Source organism: Lichenostomus cassidix, chromosome 2 (assembly GCF_008360975.1).
Source record: "Lichenostomus cassidix isolate B80296 chromosome 2, HeHo_3.0, whole genome shotgun sequence".
Classification (NCBI taxonomy): Eukaryota; Metazoa; Chordata; class Aves; order Passeriformes; family Meliphagidae; genus Lichenostomus; species Lichenostomus cassidix.
Genome location: NC_139482.1, coordinates 30,781,246 through 30,797,359, shown reverse-complemented (window position 1 = coordinate 30,797,359; position 16,114 = coordinate 30,781,246). Strand labels below are relative to the sequence as shown.

Sequence of the window (16,114 nt, the reverse complement as noted above, 5' to 3'; positions counted from 1 at the left end):
AGTGACCAGTTTTCTGCTGAGAATTTGCTGGTAATTTTAGAAAGTAATCCTTTAGCTTTGCAGTTGTTTTTGTGACTTCCCCTATAATTTCTGTGTGTTTTGCACCAGATCACATGTTGTTTGTGCTAGCAAATCACATGTTGTTGTTTGCACCAGCATCTGTTGTTTGTGCTAGCAAAGGTGCTTGAGGAGGAAAAGCAAGGCAACTGGAAGAGAACAGTCAGGGATAGCCATAACCCTGGAAAATGTCAGGGTGATGGGCAATCTCTGGTGAAGCTTATATATAGAGCAGCTGGAGGGTGATAAAGGATAGCAAGGCAATGGGATTCTTCTGCCTTTGCATCTAAAACTACCAGTCATTTGCAAGTACCTAAGGATCAGGACTTAACAAAATAAGTCCTTCAAGTGCATTTTGCAAGAAGGAACTACACAGATACTGTTTGTGATCTTGTTGCCTAGCTGTTTCTTTTTACTATGTTGAAGATCTTAGAAACACCTTTATGTCTCAGATGTAAAGAAGATGTGTTTTACAGAAGTCTGGTTTGTGCCCTCTAGTTCAACTACTTATCCCATTTCTGGCATTTCAGTCTACATTCATAATTAACATTGTGACTAGAGTAACAACTGAAAAGCTTTCACCAAATTTCACAGCCATGTGGGATACTACAATGGAGTCAAACTCATCGGTTAAGGAACTGAACAAGACTCCATGAAGGAGAGAAACTATTTACTTTGGCAAACTTAAAGCAAGTGTCTGGGCTAAGTGTTTCTTGTCTAGTCATGAATGGCCTTTGGTGTTCCTTGACAAGCATGGGCTGACTTGTTCCCTTCACATAATTATTAAGTAGCATTCTTAGTGGGAGAATCAGCAAGATTCTTCTGCTGTTGAGAGAGGATAGATTTGGTTGATAATAAAGTTAGATGCTTTCTTAATTAAGAAGACTTTGTCATCAAAGATTTTTGAATGTTTTGTCAATACCACAGAAATTCAAAGTAAAAGTAAACAGCCCTTCTCTAATTTAAAACACTTACTGACAAGTCAGGAATAATGCTGTTTGCAAAATGGTAAATCAATATAATGTTTTGTCATGGTTTTGGAATGGTATTCCCCAATTTAGCACTCTCATTGAGACTCTCCAAACCATGCTGCTGCTTGCTTGTCCCTTCCATTCTCTCTCCCTCCTGCAGGTAGCTGGAGAGGAGAATTGGAGGCACAAAAGGTAAAGATCATGGGCTGAGATAGGAACAATTTACTGGAAACAGCAATGAGATTAGAAAACAAACAGTAAAAGTAGAAATATTAAAACCAAAGGTGTACAAAAGAGAGAAAGTGATTCACATGCAAAATGTTCACTGCAGAGACTGCCTCAGCCATAGCCATGCCGCATGACAGCTTCCTCCTGCTCAAAACTGGAGCCGCCTGACAGCTCCCTCTGGCTCAGAACTTGAGTTACCCCACCATTCCCCCCACCACACTTACTTGACTGAAAAGACCCTCTTCTTCCCAGAAGAGACTCCATTTCCCCAGACCCCAACAATGATGAGGTGGTATAGAATAACCACCAAAAACTAACCCTGTCCTGGCCTGAACCAGGACATATTTATAATCACATTTTTTCTGAAATGTTTGTTCTGTGCTGCTTTATATCCCAGGTGTCAGAGTTTAAAGTCTCCCCTGACACTGCACAAAGCTGTGTTGGTGTTCTCCAAACATGCCCACAATCTGGTGAGTCACTGCTGGTCTCATCAGGGACCTCACCCCTAAAATGACCACCACAAGGATAGGGGTGAAGGGAACACAATTAGCCCATGCTTGTCAAGGAACACCAAAGGCCTCATTCATGAGTAGACAAGGAGCACTTAGCTCAGACATTTGTTCAATGCCAGCACTGATCTAAGTCTCCTATGAAATGATGAAGATACGACTTCCCCGAAAAGAAAGGGAAGGCTTCAGAGAAGGCATTCAGAAGGCATTTTGAAGGAAATATTTAGTGTTTACTTGGTGGACCAAATAAATCCTCTGCCCTTAAAATGTATCCTTATGGGCTTTTCTTTTTTGTCAGGGTTAATTCTTTTGATCTCCTTATCATATAGGGCTTGGTGCTGAAATAGGTGCTTTTGACATACATTTCTCTCTTACTTCGGGTCTGCTTTTAATCAGACCATAACCAGTTTGCAAGGTCTGTGGGCATGTCCAGCTGGGAGGGTGACTGGGATGGTCTGACATAAACTATCAGAGCATAGAGTTTACTATTAGTGCCTACAAGATGAACATACTCATCTCCTTATATTTCATGGAGTCAGTAAAATCATCCAGCTCAATCTGTCTGCTAGTAGACAGGCACTAGTGTGGTTTTTTCTCATTATTACAGATGTTGGGGCTTTGCTCTCTTTCCTTGTTCACCATTTTTGTGTTGGGTAGGGCTTGCTTTTGTCTGGTTGTTTTTGTCAGGCCTGTAGCTGATCTATTGAACAGGACTGTGACAGAGGTGGCTTTAAGTAGTGTTTGTACTGAGATGAATTAGTAAAACATGTTTGTATGTTACATGTGTGAACTTAGAAGTAAACAGTGTTGATTTACCTATTATATTTTTAATTTCCACTTCTTAACTATGGCCTTGGATCAGGCTGAGGATCAGGCTAGTGGTTACTCACAGAGGCTGAGGTTAACTAAGAGGCTCACAGTGGGGAGTTGTTTCCAGTGTCCATTACTGGAAGTTCAAAAAAAAAGAGAGAGACTGGTAAAGGGAAATGGACAAAAATTACCCACTGCTAAGGAAAGTAGTGGATAGAGTGTATGCTGAAGGTACTCCCCTTTCTTATTTTCAAAACTAAGAATAAAAATCTAGTGCATGTAATTTTAACTCCAGTGCAGAAAAAAAAAAAAAAACAGGGAAAAGAGAATTAATTGGAGTACACATTAGATTATTGGGAATATAGTAAGGGCAGCAGTTCCATAGTATCTGCCTATCACAAGAAAATGAAGAGATCACACAAGAGGGGTTGCCTGAGTGAGTAAGAACTCCTCTTGAAACAGACTGAGAAAAACTGTAAGGGAGAGCAACTCTATTTATTTTGGCAAACCTGAGATCAGAATTTGTTTTCTTTTGTGTGTTTTATTCCCCTTGCAGATCCTGATGCCGGAAAATAATTGAAATCAGCAAAGGAGATGGTAATTACTGTAAGTTTGTCTGCTACAATCTGGAAATTATAAAGTACTGCAGGTTGCTCCAGGCTATAAATCCTAACCCAAAGCCACGTGCAAAGCCTTGGAAAATTAAAATGCTGCAATTGGGCTTAACCAGCCAAAAAAACCCAACTGCTGAGTCACTCTGACTACATAGTACATATTCAACTGTTAAAGTTGTATTGCAGCACCCTGAGGAATAAATCAGAGGAACAAAAAATTATTAAAGCACATGTGTAAGCAAGCTTTTCCAACACTTAAAATAAATCTTTGATATCATTCATAGAATCATTTAGGTTGGCAAAGACCCTTTTAATCATCAAGGTGAAACATTAACCTGATGCCATGAAATCTGCCACTAAACCATGTCCTTAAGTACCATGTCCATTAAAAATAAAGGGACTCATATTGAAAAAAAAACCTTTTTTTCTTTATTTAAAGAAAAGCAATTTACATGGCTGACACTAGTCCACTCAATTAGAAGCCGTCCTAGCTCCTCCACAAAACATATGAAATTATCCTGCTGGATACAAAGAATTATTTAACTCTGTTAGGTCAGCATTTGAAAAATACTAAACAAAACAATGGTATCTTTTATGTCAGTTTATCTTGATGCGGAAAGCTTGTAGCTATTAAAATTATTGTCTGAAAAAAATTGAATTTTCAAGAAGTGTGTGAAGCACAATAGTACCAGAAATGTGGCATAAAGAGGCGGAAAAAACAACCCCATACTTCCACCCCTTTAAATTTAATGCATGTTTTTTTATTTGGAATTTCAGTTTTCAGTAAGAATTGACCATCATCTTTAACTAAAGACAACTTTATGACTTCATCTGGCTGGCTTTATGACTTCATCTTCATCTGAAGAAACTCAAAGGGCAACAACAAGCACCAGCTTGTTGTTTGTCCATGATGCTCAACTGCTATGACACTCTGCTATCACCTTGATCTGTGGCAGCTGCTGTGGGGCAGAGTTTGGGGGGACAGTGAGAGCAGGGTGCCCACCTGAGCCATGGGTGAGACTGCACCAGGTCTGACACCCTCCAGATCATGGGACACACCAAACTGCTCAGCACATTCTGTCCCTAGGACTCCTCTGTGCACCTTCTGTGGCCCAGCACCAGGCATGCACTGCTCATCCCCATGGATGTGTGGGCCAAGGGCTACACTGGGTACAGAAACCAGGCTGCAACACAGTTCCTGCTCTGTCAGCACAGACACAGCCAACATTCATCCTCTGTAGAGTTTCTCATGTCTTCCCATAAAAAACCAAAAAACCACAACAAAAAAACCGACTCAGCCAATAGGACTAATTAGAGACTTGTGCATTCACAAGGGCATAGTAGTGTCCTTCCTTTGCCAGGAGCTGGCTGTGGGTGCCCTGCTCAACCACCCTGCCGTTCTGGATCACCACGATGATGTCGGCTGTCTGCACCGTGGACAGGCGATGAGCAATGACGATGCAAGTCCGACCTTGCCGGGCATTATCCAGAGCTTTCTGGACAATCTGCACACAGATACCATGAAAATGCTGTTAGCACCTGGAAAGACTTCCTTTGTCCTAGGAACTACATCTGATTTCTCACTCTCTTATCACCTGAATAGGTCTCCCACAGATATACCAGTCAGTGCACACAGGAGACCTTTACTCAGCAGGATTTCTCACTGAGGTCAGTGAGCCTGATCAAACATCTGTGAAACATGAAGAAGTAGGTTCTTGGGCATCCAGCCTGGGTCAGAACACAAATTCAGTATTTGCCATCAAATACCGCTAATAGGAAGACAACTGAGGAATATGATTTCCATAAGATGTTTTATACTTAAAGTTTTGGGATTTTTCTACTTGTTTGTTTAGTAGATATAAACAGCTTCCTAGTATAATTCAATTCATAGCTTTCAGGTGGAAAAGCTACCATGATACACCTGCCTTTCTTCTCAACTTAGCATTTGTAACATGTTTGCATTAATTTTATTCTACAGAAAGTAACTAGCCAGGTATACAGACATAAGTATTACACATAATAATCATTACTCACTTTTTCACTTTCTGTGTCAAGAGCAGATGTAGCTTCATCCAGAAGCAGAACAGCAGGATTACGAACCAGAGCACGGGCAATTGCTATTCTTTGTTTTTGACCTCCAGAAAGTTGTGTTCCTTTCTCACCCACACGGGTATTATATTTCTGGATGTTAAAAAACAAAAAAGACCACCAGTGAATACTCTCAGAGAAGAAAGATTAGAAAAGCAAAATTTTATGCATAGCTATCAAAGTTATTAAGTATTTCCATCTTGAAAAAAAGAATAGTGTAAGTGGTTTTAATAAAGTTAAGACTTTAAAAACACCTCTGGTACAAGCAGTTATATAAGCAGCCACATATATTTATACCCCATCTGAAAATTTACTCCCTCAAACACGAATATGTCTTGAATGGTACCAGCAGTGAGGTGTCCACAGAGCATACAATCGCATGTGTAACTAGGGATGTAATGCTTACTGATATAAACATGAAGAACTTGATACTGTGTTGCTTGTGAATAGAAAAGCTCAAGCATCATTAGCAGTAATGAAAATGAAATATTTTTCAGCATCATTACCACAGTTTCAGGTACACAGAACTACAGTGAAAACAAACTATCAAGGTATTTTTCCTTGTTAGAGCCAAATTCATGTCAGGCAAAAAGGTCAAATGCCATGTCATTAACTTTTGATTTACTGGCTCTTTGTATTTATTAAGAAACACTCCCTTTGCATGCCCATTCAATTAGAAAGACTACTTTTTTACCAAATTACTTTAGAAAAAATAAAATTTCTTTATCAGAGAAATTTGAGAAGCTTCTGCTGTCAAAGAAAAAAATAAATAAAATTATTATGAGCGCTTGCTTATACATAGAGCATCCTCTTATTTCCCTCTCCCCACCTACCTGCCCAGATATTCTGCTTTATCTACCACCATAATAGTGGAAACATTGGCTTTTTTATTTTTTTTAACAAATGAAAAAGGATTTTAAGCTTGAAACACACTGGCATTTTAAAACATAAATGTTATACTTTTTCTTATTAAGGGAAACAAAAGTGTTTATTCTAAATTTTGTTTAAGTCGGCACTACCTAGATTTCTCCATATAATTTCAAATATTTGATCTCACTGTGAAAAGAACATCACTGTCTCTTACCTCTGGCAGTTTTTCAATGAAGGCATGAATATTTGCTGCTTTAGCTGCTGCTTCAATTTCCTCCTGACTAACCACCCTACTGTTGTCTCCATATTGGATATTTTCAGCAATGCTGCAGTCAAACAAAATAGGCTCCTGTGACACCAGGCCCAGTCTGGACCTCAGCCATTGTAAATGCAGAGATCTGGTATCAAATCCATCTGCTAGCTAGAAAAAGCAACAGAAACATGATGCCAAGCTGGCTACTGAGCTCATCCACACATGCCTGCTGTAAACAGAAAATATGATTTGTAACAGGAAGCCCATTATGTGTTAGATTCCCAGATGAAATCAAATAAACTTTTTGCATGCAAAATAGAAAAGAACTAGCAGAATAGATGAAATATTTGCTTTCATTAATTTTTAATTCTGTGTTATTTTGCTTCCATTTCCTTGCAGGCAGAAACAACATGCAGATCACAGGCTGTTCTTGCAGTCTTTCAAGCCTTACTGACCCCAAGAAGCTCCCAGGAAAGCCTGTCCTTTAAGAAGCTGAACACACCAATAAATAATCTCAGCTATAGGCCTTCGACTCAATCTTACAACCTCCAAGGTTTCTTTTGACTTTCTATACTCATTAATGGGGATTGCATCAAAAAGCTCATTGCAATCTTCTGATGGGGACACAATATGATCCATGTGAGATTACATTAGTGTTATTTGAAGCATTTATCCATGTCCTTAATGTACTCATTCATATCAGCAAGAAAACTTACACACTGACAAGCAAGATACTTAAGTGTTATGCCAACCTATTGGACCAGGGTGTGAGAAGCCTTGGGGAAGAAATTCAGTCTGATAAGGTCATTCCTTTCCCAGGCAAGATCTGTGACCTGAGCCAGCACACCATACCAGCATGGGTGCCACTGCTGGTACGTGTGAGCAAATGCACATTGTAGGCAATGACAAAGCTTTGGGAGTGTCTACAGATCCGCTGGAGGCACAGCCTCAGTAACTCACACCTCTAAAAAAGGCATCTCAACAGAGGTACTGCCAGGATTGTGAAAAGCCGCTGATAAAGAGTCCTGTAGATTTACTATTAATAGCCACACAAGTCTATTTTTACCACTTGTCCTTCCACAGGGTCATAGAATCTCTCCAAGAGCTGAATGGATGTGCTTTTGCCACAGCCGCTGCTTCCTACTAATGCCAGAGTCTGTCCTTTGTTAACCTTCACGTTGAGTCCTTGCAAAACTCGAACTTCTGGCCTTGTTGGATATACAAAGTGGATGTTTCTGAATTCAATGTTGCCTTCAAAATGGCTCTGAAAAGCAGTAGAGCGTTCACAATTGTTAGCTTTGACTTTAACAACACGTGTTAAGGTTTTGTTATTAAAGTGAGAGATCCAAGATAGTTTTGGAGGGAGTTCTCAGAAGTGATTTTGAAATTCTTTTAAATGACATATTGGACTGAGCATAGTGTCACTAGTTATAGGGTGCTCTGGAGATGTAAAGTCTCTAGATCCTTTTGGAGAAGGAGTTTTCTGCATCTCTTGTATCTATTTTTCACTTCATCTTTGAAATGAATATCACAGAATCAGCTGAGTTAGAAGGGACCCTCCAGGATTATTGAGTCCAACTCCTGGCCCTGCACAGGACCATCCTCAAGAACCACACCATGTGCCTGAGAGCATTGTCCAAATGTTTCTTGAACTCTGTCAGGTTGGTGCTGTGACCACTTCCCTAGGAAGCCTATTCCAGTGCCCAGCCACCCTCTTCAGACAAATAGACGCCATCCTTATTTTTAATTTGTAACACATTTAATTAAAGCACTACTGCTTGTGATATAAATTGTATCATTTGCTTTCTCTTCAGATAGTGCAATTTGAACAAAAATATCGCAAGGTCGAAATTGGAGATTAAGATAGAAGAGCTAAATTCTTTGGTAGGTTATTTACAGGCAAGAATGACAAAGCTTTGTTTTAAAAAGCAGTGATAGCTGTTAATTAGGCATTCTAGGCAGGCTGATATTAAGCCCAAGTGGGAGAAAGGGGGCACATGTTAAGGCTATTGCCTGTCCTGCTCTTTGGGGTATGAGCCAGCCCTATGTTCATACCAGCAGCACCACTAATACGATGCTCTCACAGCAGTAATGACCTAGTTTGATGGGATCAAAACTTTGCCTTGCTAAGCCACAGGCATCACCGGTAGTTGAGTCCAGTCTATATTAGAAGTGTTTTCACTTAGGTTTTATTTTACCAGAGACCTTCTGCCAAGTCATTCAATGTCTGTGCCAGAGAGCCCTGGTTCAAGAAAATATGCAAGTATGCTCAGAACTTTAAAGGCTGAAAATCCTGAACATAAGCATAAAGTTATAGAAAACAGGATTATTGCTTCCTGAGTAGGAGCTACCATTTAAACCTTCATGGGAAGTTAATTTTAAACTTAGATGAACCTGGATGTGCCCATGTAATCCTTCCAGAACATGCAAATTGAAAGAATTAGATGCAGAAATTTGACATGTGCTGAGCTCAGCCTCCTTAATGACAATTTTGGTTTAGAGATGAGACTCTTTGGGGAATTTTTGAGTGTCTTTTGTTTTTCTTCCTCCCCTAACTTTAGAGCAAACCAAATTATTCATTAAGTTTGTTTTGACTTCACAAGAACACATTTTTAATCGTAAGAGTTTCCACAGATGGAATGGGATGGCTTTTATCAAAAGTTTCTACCTCTAAAGGAACTAGTGTCTCATATTTACAAAATAATTAGAACAATGCATTAATATTTTACTTCTAGGTAAACTCTTATAAAGACAACACAACTTTTATTGGAATGGTCATTATCAGTGTTTTTCTGAAGCCATTTAAGGTGTGAGTCAGTAGAATGAATTTTTTTTTTTTTACTCATTCATCTGCAACCCAGAAATAATATGGTCCCTAAATAAGTCAGAACCACTATTTATATAGTGTCTGTCTTTTGATAGAATTAAAGAATGGTTTGGATTAGATGAGGCCTTCAACAACATCTCATTCCACCCCCCTGCTGAGGACAGGGACACCTTTCACTTGACCAGGTTGCTCAAAGATACATCCAGCCTGGCCTTTACCACCTCCAGGGATGCGATTACCACAACTTCTCTGGGCAACATATTCCACCCTCACAATAAAGAATTTTTTTCTAGTATCTCATCTGAGCCTACTCTCAGTTTGAAGCCATTCCCCCTTGTCCTGTCACTACATGCTCTTGTAACAAGTCCCTCTCCATCTTTTTTGTAGGCTCTCTTCAGGTTGCAATTATGTCATCCTAATTCAGTTACCTTTTGTGACACCCTGAGAAATATGAAGCTGTGAATACAATTGCTGATAATATGTCATTACTAATTTAGTTGGTTACAACTTTTTTTTCTGGGAAAAAAACCCACTCCTTCCTAAAAAATACCTCCAAAACCCAAAACCTCAAAGAAACAAATGTGCAATATCCCCCCCAAACCCCAATCCAAAACACCACCAACCCTTACCAATTTTTCACCTTCTTCACTGTAACTGTCAATTCGAGGTTTTCTGTCCAAAAGTTGAAGGATTCTTTGGGCTGACATTTTAGCTTTGCCATAATCTGGTGCCAGGGAAGCAGACTGACCAACATTCATAGCTGCAAATATGACAGAAGAGAAGACTCTAAAAAGCAAAGGACAAAGTGTGATTCATTCCAGGTAGAACAATGCATTCTCTTCCTCCTGTGTAAGATATACCTTCAGAATAAAGTTTTTTAGTATTTTTAAGTTATGATATTTCTGGAGCTCCCCACACTCCAGAATGTCATCCAGCATTAGGAAGGTCAGCTTGTTCCCACAGTTACTTTACAGCTGAACAGAGGTATCATACTGCTTCTCTTTTTAACACCCTCTGCCTGGATGGGATGTCAAAGGGCAAAGGCTTCTCCAGAGTACTGAGCTTGCTGCTCCCTCTTGCTGTTTCACTGCCCAAATATGTTTCACTTCCCCCAAATCAGCCCTTATACCCAAAGAACACTCCCAAGCAGACCAAATTACTAAATTCCCATTACCTCTGTAATTTGATAAAATAATTTGCATGCATTGAAATCACTATCCTATGTACTGATTTTGATATTTTTAACATTTTGTGGAGTATACTCACATAAACACATTTTCAAAGTTGCTCATACAATTAGCAATGAGCCACGCCCCAAATCTGAAGACTGCTGCATTAATAAAGTACTCTGCACACTGAGCTATTCCATAGGTGAATCCATAGAAAGGAGCTTTTTTCCGAGATTTTCTGAAAAAAGAAGAGACTTTCCATAAACGACTTGTAAAATGAAACAGCAGACACTGGCTGGGGGATAGCCAGACTTCTGGAATAAAATTTTCAAGCAATCCAGCTTGAAAATCCCAAAAACACAACAAATCAGCCCACAACACACACACCCACAAACAACCATTGCCAGACCCTAAAAGGCCCTGGCTTCATGACACACAGCTGCCCTTAGGACAGAAAGCAATGAAATCCTTGATCCTCAGTTATATTAAATTGAATCCCCTTCCTTTTCTTTTATAGTAGGGCAGGTCACTAGAGCAGTTAGTTAAAATGAAATAAGTTAATAACTATACCATATGACCCATTTTATTGGGAAAACAAGCAGGATCCAGCCTGGTCTAAGAGCTCTAAGAGCTGACACCAGCTCAGGCCATCTGAGCAGAGAGCTCTCATCCCAGTTCAGAGCAGAAATGTATTGCTGGGTATTCCCACAAGGATTCAGACTATGCTGCTATTTCTCAGTCTATCCCTCTGAAAAAGTTTCATTTTGTGTAGCTAATTGAACACACACCAAATCAGGGTCTCGAGAACTCTGCCCTCATTGCTCAGGATGCTCTCAGAGGAAGAGGAAATTTCCTTTCTAGTCTGAGCTGTAAATCAGACCTGTGACATTCCAGGCAAGCATCCTGCCCAAATCTGGGCTCTTAGCAGTTCACTAGACATTGAATTTTAACACTATTTTGTCTTAGGACAGATTGTGCAATACATAATTTTCAATTCTTTCTTTTACATTAGAAACCATTTAGATTTTGGCCTATTTTATTCATATAAAATGGAGCTAGAAAAATCTATCAGCTGTGGTGATTCAAATGCATTTCAGTGGAGACAAGTCAGTGGGATGTAGTGGGTCAAACAATGGAAACACATGAAGTTCTTTTCAAGGCTACAAAGTCATATGAGGGGAATAAAACTGGCTTATGTTATAAAGAGTGTAGTGGAATTGTCAGTTCCTAAGTTAGGTAGTATCAGTGCAGTACAGTGAAATGGAGTGAATGTATATCCTATATTGTAGGCAAACACAATATTCTTGCAAACATACGTGTTTGCAAACACATATGCAGAGAATGCTGTTTATAAAATGTTTGTATCTTAAAAGGCAAATGCTGAAAAAGTTTTTTTTCACTCTGCATTTAAGAATGCATATTAAAATATAGAGACTATACAAATTTCAAAACTCTATATACAGCTATTGATATTCTTCCCAGTCTTTTGGGTATTGGACAGGTTCCAAGAAATGTATTTACAGTAAATCTGAAAGACTAAAATGTAGTAAGAAAGAATTAGTAAAAAAAAAAACCCACCTGTATGTACAATTCAAACTAGCAACATATCTTTCATAAAATGCTTCTTCCCTGGTCAGTGAAGCTACTGTTCTTATGTTTTCAACTGATTCTGTTGAAATCTAAACAAACACATTAAACAAATAAGAACTAATCCCTTACAACTGCAATCTACAACATATCTTCTGAATACTTGATCTCTTCTCTAGCATTTATTATTTTGTGTCAGAAAGTGCTAGATTAACAGTAGGGATCAAGGCGAAGGAAAGTCCTGAGCAATGGAATTATTCACCCCATGGTTGTGAGACATGGTTGGGGCTGAAGCCAACAACATATTTGAGTTCAGAACCAGGCCAGCATGCAGGAAGCATCACCAGTGTCTTCCTTAATGTATGGGTTGTGGCCCTCATGTATGAAACCAAATTTAATAAAATGGGAACAAAACACTAGTAATCCAGATACATCTTGCTCTTTTGCATGGGCTATTTCTGTCTCCTGGAGGAGCACTATCAGGTCAATGAAGGCAGTACCCTGAAACTCTTGAGCAAATTAACGGCTTGCCTTTATGACAGAATAAAAAGATATCAATGTTGCAACACTTCTGGCTGCAGAAGAGCAGTGCAGAGCCACGTTGCTCACCCTAGGTGTGAGATGCACCAGTGCTGGGGCTGCTTCTGCTGCAGCTGCCACTGCCCAGAAATCTACTATGGAGGTTTTAAATGCATTTTTATAGTCTAATTTGCAGATTTTTAGTGTTATCCATATTTGGCTTTTCTTGAAGATAGATAAACATTCCCCTCAACACCCTTCGCTTGTCTTGGACAATTGAGTCAACTATAACATAACTGCAATGTTGTCCTTGAAAGTGATCTCACATCAGAGCCCTGTAGTTAAAACTGAAGAACTTACTCTTCCAGCCTCTTCCAAAGCTTTTTGATCTTCTGCAGCATGACCAGACATAGAGCTAGCATTCACAGCATTTGCACCAACAATAAAAGGAATGCAGGCCAGGATAAGCAAAGTCAGCTGCCAGCCATATACAAATGCAATAATAATGGCAGTCACAAGGGTGAAGACAGTCATAGTCATCAGTGCAAGTCGACTTCCAGTTGCCTAAAAAAACCCCAGAAACCCCAAATACATTAGATTTTTCTTTTTGTTGCTTAAATTACCACTTCAAATTGCTGTAGTCATTGCCAAAGTTTTTTGCTGGGAAATGAGACTATCTGCGACCATGTGTTCAGACATTATGCACCAACTTACGTAACCTTTCCTAGAGAGTCCCCATATCTGCCAGCATTCAGACCTTCAGGAGATATTAACGTAGTCTAGAGAGTTGGACTCAACAGTTGTTTAATGAAATATGTGTCTAGAACATCACATGCTACCCAAGGTACAGAAAAATGTGACCACTGTGACAGCAGGACAAGTTGGCAGTGACATGTCCAGCATTAGGCAAGAGTGGCTTGGTTCTAACAACAGCCTTTCACTGAGACCCGCCACACTAACAGGGGTGAAAAATATTCATCCTCAGGTTCTCACACTGCTGCACTTGGGGTTGAGTTCTTAGAAAAGAAATCTGAATTTGGCCACCCTGAAGAAATACTTTATCTCAGTGGGATAATGAATAGGAAAGATTAACTCTGACTGAAGAATTCTCACCTCCTCCCAGCCTGTACAACCTTTTCATCAAAAACTTTTTTAAATGAGAGTTGATTAGCATCCAGCACCCGGGTGGGCTCTGGTCTGCAGAAAAAACTGCAAACAGCCCTGTGGAAATAGTTCATCTTCCAGAACTTGGCAAAAAAAAAAAAATCCTTGTGTGGGAAGCAAACATTCTTCTTTCTTTTGCTAAAGACTTTCCTGCCCTGAAAAGACTTTTCTTGTTCAATAAATTTAAAATACTAGTAATTAAACCAATGCCAAGGTGAATTGTTGCCATATGTTCTAGGGGTTGCACATAAATATGAATTTGGAAGCTTCAACCCGTGCAACATGAGGCATGGTACTGACTTACTGATGACTCTGGCGCTCTAGAGAACACAGTAGCTCTGGAGACCCATTCATGCCCAGAGGTGTATTTTGTAGTTAGGGAAGTGTGTGCACCCCTCCTTTTTACTGCCCTGACAGGGTGATAGAGTTCATTAACACTGAAGCAAAAAATTTAATTTTTTTTTTAAATTTTAAAAGACAAAAATGAAAAAAATTGTCAAAGACTATTTTCTCCCTACAAGCCCATAATGAAGGAGGGCTGGAGAGAAAGAAAACCTATGGAGACTGAAAAATGTAGGCATTAAAGGATTATTGATGTACAAATATGAAGGGGAAAAAAGGAACTAGTAAACTTTTCCCCACAAGCCCTGCAGTGATTTTTCCCCCCAAAGGGATAGGAAGAAACAGAAATGTTTGTCAGATTGTGAAGTTCAGCTGATGAGGTGAGCAGTTGGAGGAACTGTGCACTGTCTTGCCAGTGTCCAGTGGCCACCTCTCCCATACCAGCTTCTTGAGTGGTTCTCTTCCTTGGCCATTGCCCTCTGTGGTGTTTTTTAATTATGCTGGTCTATTTCTTACTGTTTGTGAAGCACATTCTGTAGCAATGGGAAGAATAATTCTCTTCACTGAGACCAGTAAGGGTTTGTATCCTCTGCAGATGCAACCTCTTTGTGGCACCCACAACAGGGTGTAAAAATTCAGGTGACACCCACAACAGGGTGTAAAAATGTGAGATCCAGTGACTGTGGTTAAAGCATATATGCAGATTTCACTTTGCATGGTGAAATGGTCTACAGTTACTATATATAATAGATTTAGCTTAAAGACTTGCAGGGAGGGACATGAAAAGTATGTGAACATCTGCTGGATTTTTGATAGTCCTTGTAAATTATCAGCTGGGAAGCCATTTCCAATGTGACTGTAGCATACTATGTGAATGCATCTGCCAGTCTGTGGGGTAGATTTACTACTTTGTTTTCTGAAATAATCTGGCGTTCCTTGCCAATAGAAATTAATACTTGTAAGGAAAAATATATTTTAAAAACACACATGAAAGAATCAACATACGCCTTTAACTTGGGAAGCATCTGTAGCAAGACGAGTTAGCAGAACACCAACAGCATTTTTCTGGTCATCATACCATCCAATCTCCTGCAAGAAAAGACATGAAAGTACAAAACAGGATGGCTGACTGAATGCTCTTTCTCTGTAGTCAGCATTTCCAAGCAAACTAAAAGAAAAAGCTTAAAACCACATTCTTTTGTGGACATCTAATTGTTTATAGTCAAAGTGTTATTGGCTGCAATGTTTTCCTGAATGTTCCTATCTAGAAACTTTTATTATAAACACCATTTACTTAGACATTCCTTAGGCCTGAAGAGGTTAACTATTCTCTTACAAATTACTTATTCCATCAGATATAGAATCATAGAATATCCTGAGTTTGAAGAAACTCACAAGGATTTGTACATACAGAAAGGAAGCCTTTTTATTTGCAAAGGCTATAGTAGGTTTTTTCTTCCTATCACCAATTTACTGTCTCCCAATCCCTTTCAGATGTTTCTATGAACACACACATTGCCCTCTTGATATGCTAGCTGCCTAATTCATACCTGCTGAAGTAAAGCTCTGAAGGACAAAGAGCGCAGTCTCATTGTTAGTGTTTCCCCAGACTTCCCAAACATGAATCCCTGAGAGAGGAAAAAGGGTCACATTTTCTCATCTGATGCCGTAACTCTGTTTATAAATCTGCACAACAAAAGCAATCACACCCACAACCCCCTGTGAATACATATATCCTGGGAAAAACATCATTCATATTCCTGGACCTAATACCCAATTTTCTCACAGAAAGGAAGCAACATGGCAGAGAAGGCATCTATATATTACATACTTGTATCACGACCACCCAGTCAAAGGGAGATTAAACTTTTCTGGTCAGCCTTGCACACAGACAGTAGAACTACAAGATAAATCAACCTGTCCAGTGATTGGCCTTCCTCTGACTGCAACCAGAGACATTCATTCACAGCAGTCATACCAATGGATTTTACAATATGGACATCAATGGGCACTAAGTGTTTCCTGCAAGCTTTAAAGCAGTCAGAAGAGGACAGAAAGTGATGGAATTTACTTGATGGTCTGAAAAGTACCAACTGCAATGGAAAG

At 39.4% G+C, this 16,114-nt stretch overlaps 1 protein-coding gene across 5 annotated transcripts in view; it reads right to left on the bottom strand.

Annotated features, from left to right (window-relative positions):
• Window positions 1–4,339: 4,339 nt before the first annotated feature.
• ABCB5 (ATP binding cassette subfamily B member 5) overlaps window positions 4,340–16,114 on the bottom strand; it is a 48,478-nt gene continuing 36,703 nt past the window's right edge. For all 5 annotated transcript variants that reach the window (XM_085050891.1, XM_085050892.1, XM_085050893.1 and 2 more), the window contains 10 exons: window positions 15,559–15,636; window positions 15,014–15,097; window positions 12,863–13,066; window positions 11,975–12,075; window positions 10,494–10,634; window positions 9,857–10,013; window positions 7,467–7,664; window positions 6,362–6,568; window positions 5,224–5,370; window positions 4,340–4,694 (listed from right to left, as the gene is read on the bottom strand). In XM_085050891.1, coding sequence (XP_084907017.1) covers window positions 4,497–4,694; window positions 5,224–5,370; window positions 6,362–6,568; window positions 7,467–7,664; window positions 9,857–10,013; window positions 10,494–10,634; window positions 11,975–12,075; window positions 12,863–13,066; window positions 15,014–15,097; window positions 15,559–15,636 — 1,515 coding nt within the window. In that variant the 3' untranslated portion in view covers window positions 4,340–4,496. The remainder of the gene's footprint in view (window positions 4,695–5,223; window positions 5,371–6,361; window positions 6,569–7,466; window positions 7,665–9,856; window positions 10,014–10,493; window positions 10,635–11,974; window positions 12,076–12,862; window positions 13,067–15,013; window positions 15,098–15,558; window positions 15,637–16,114) is intronic.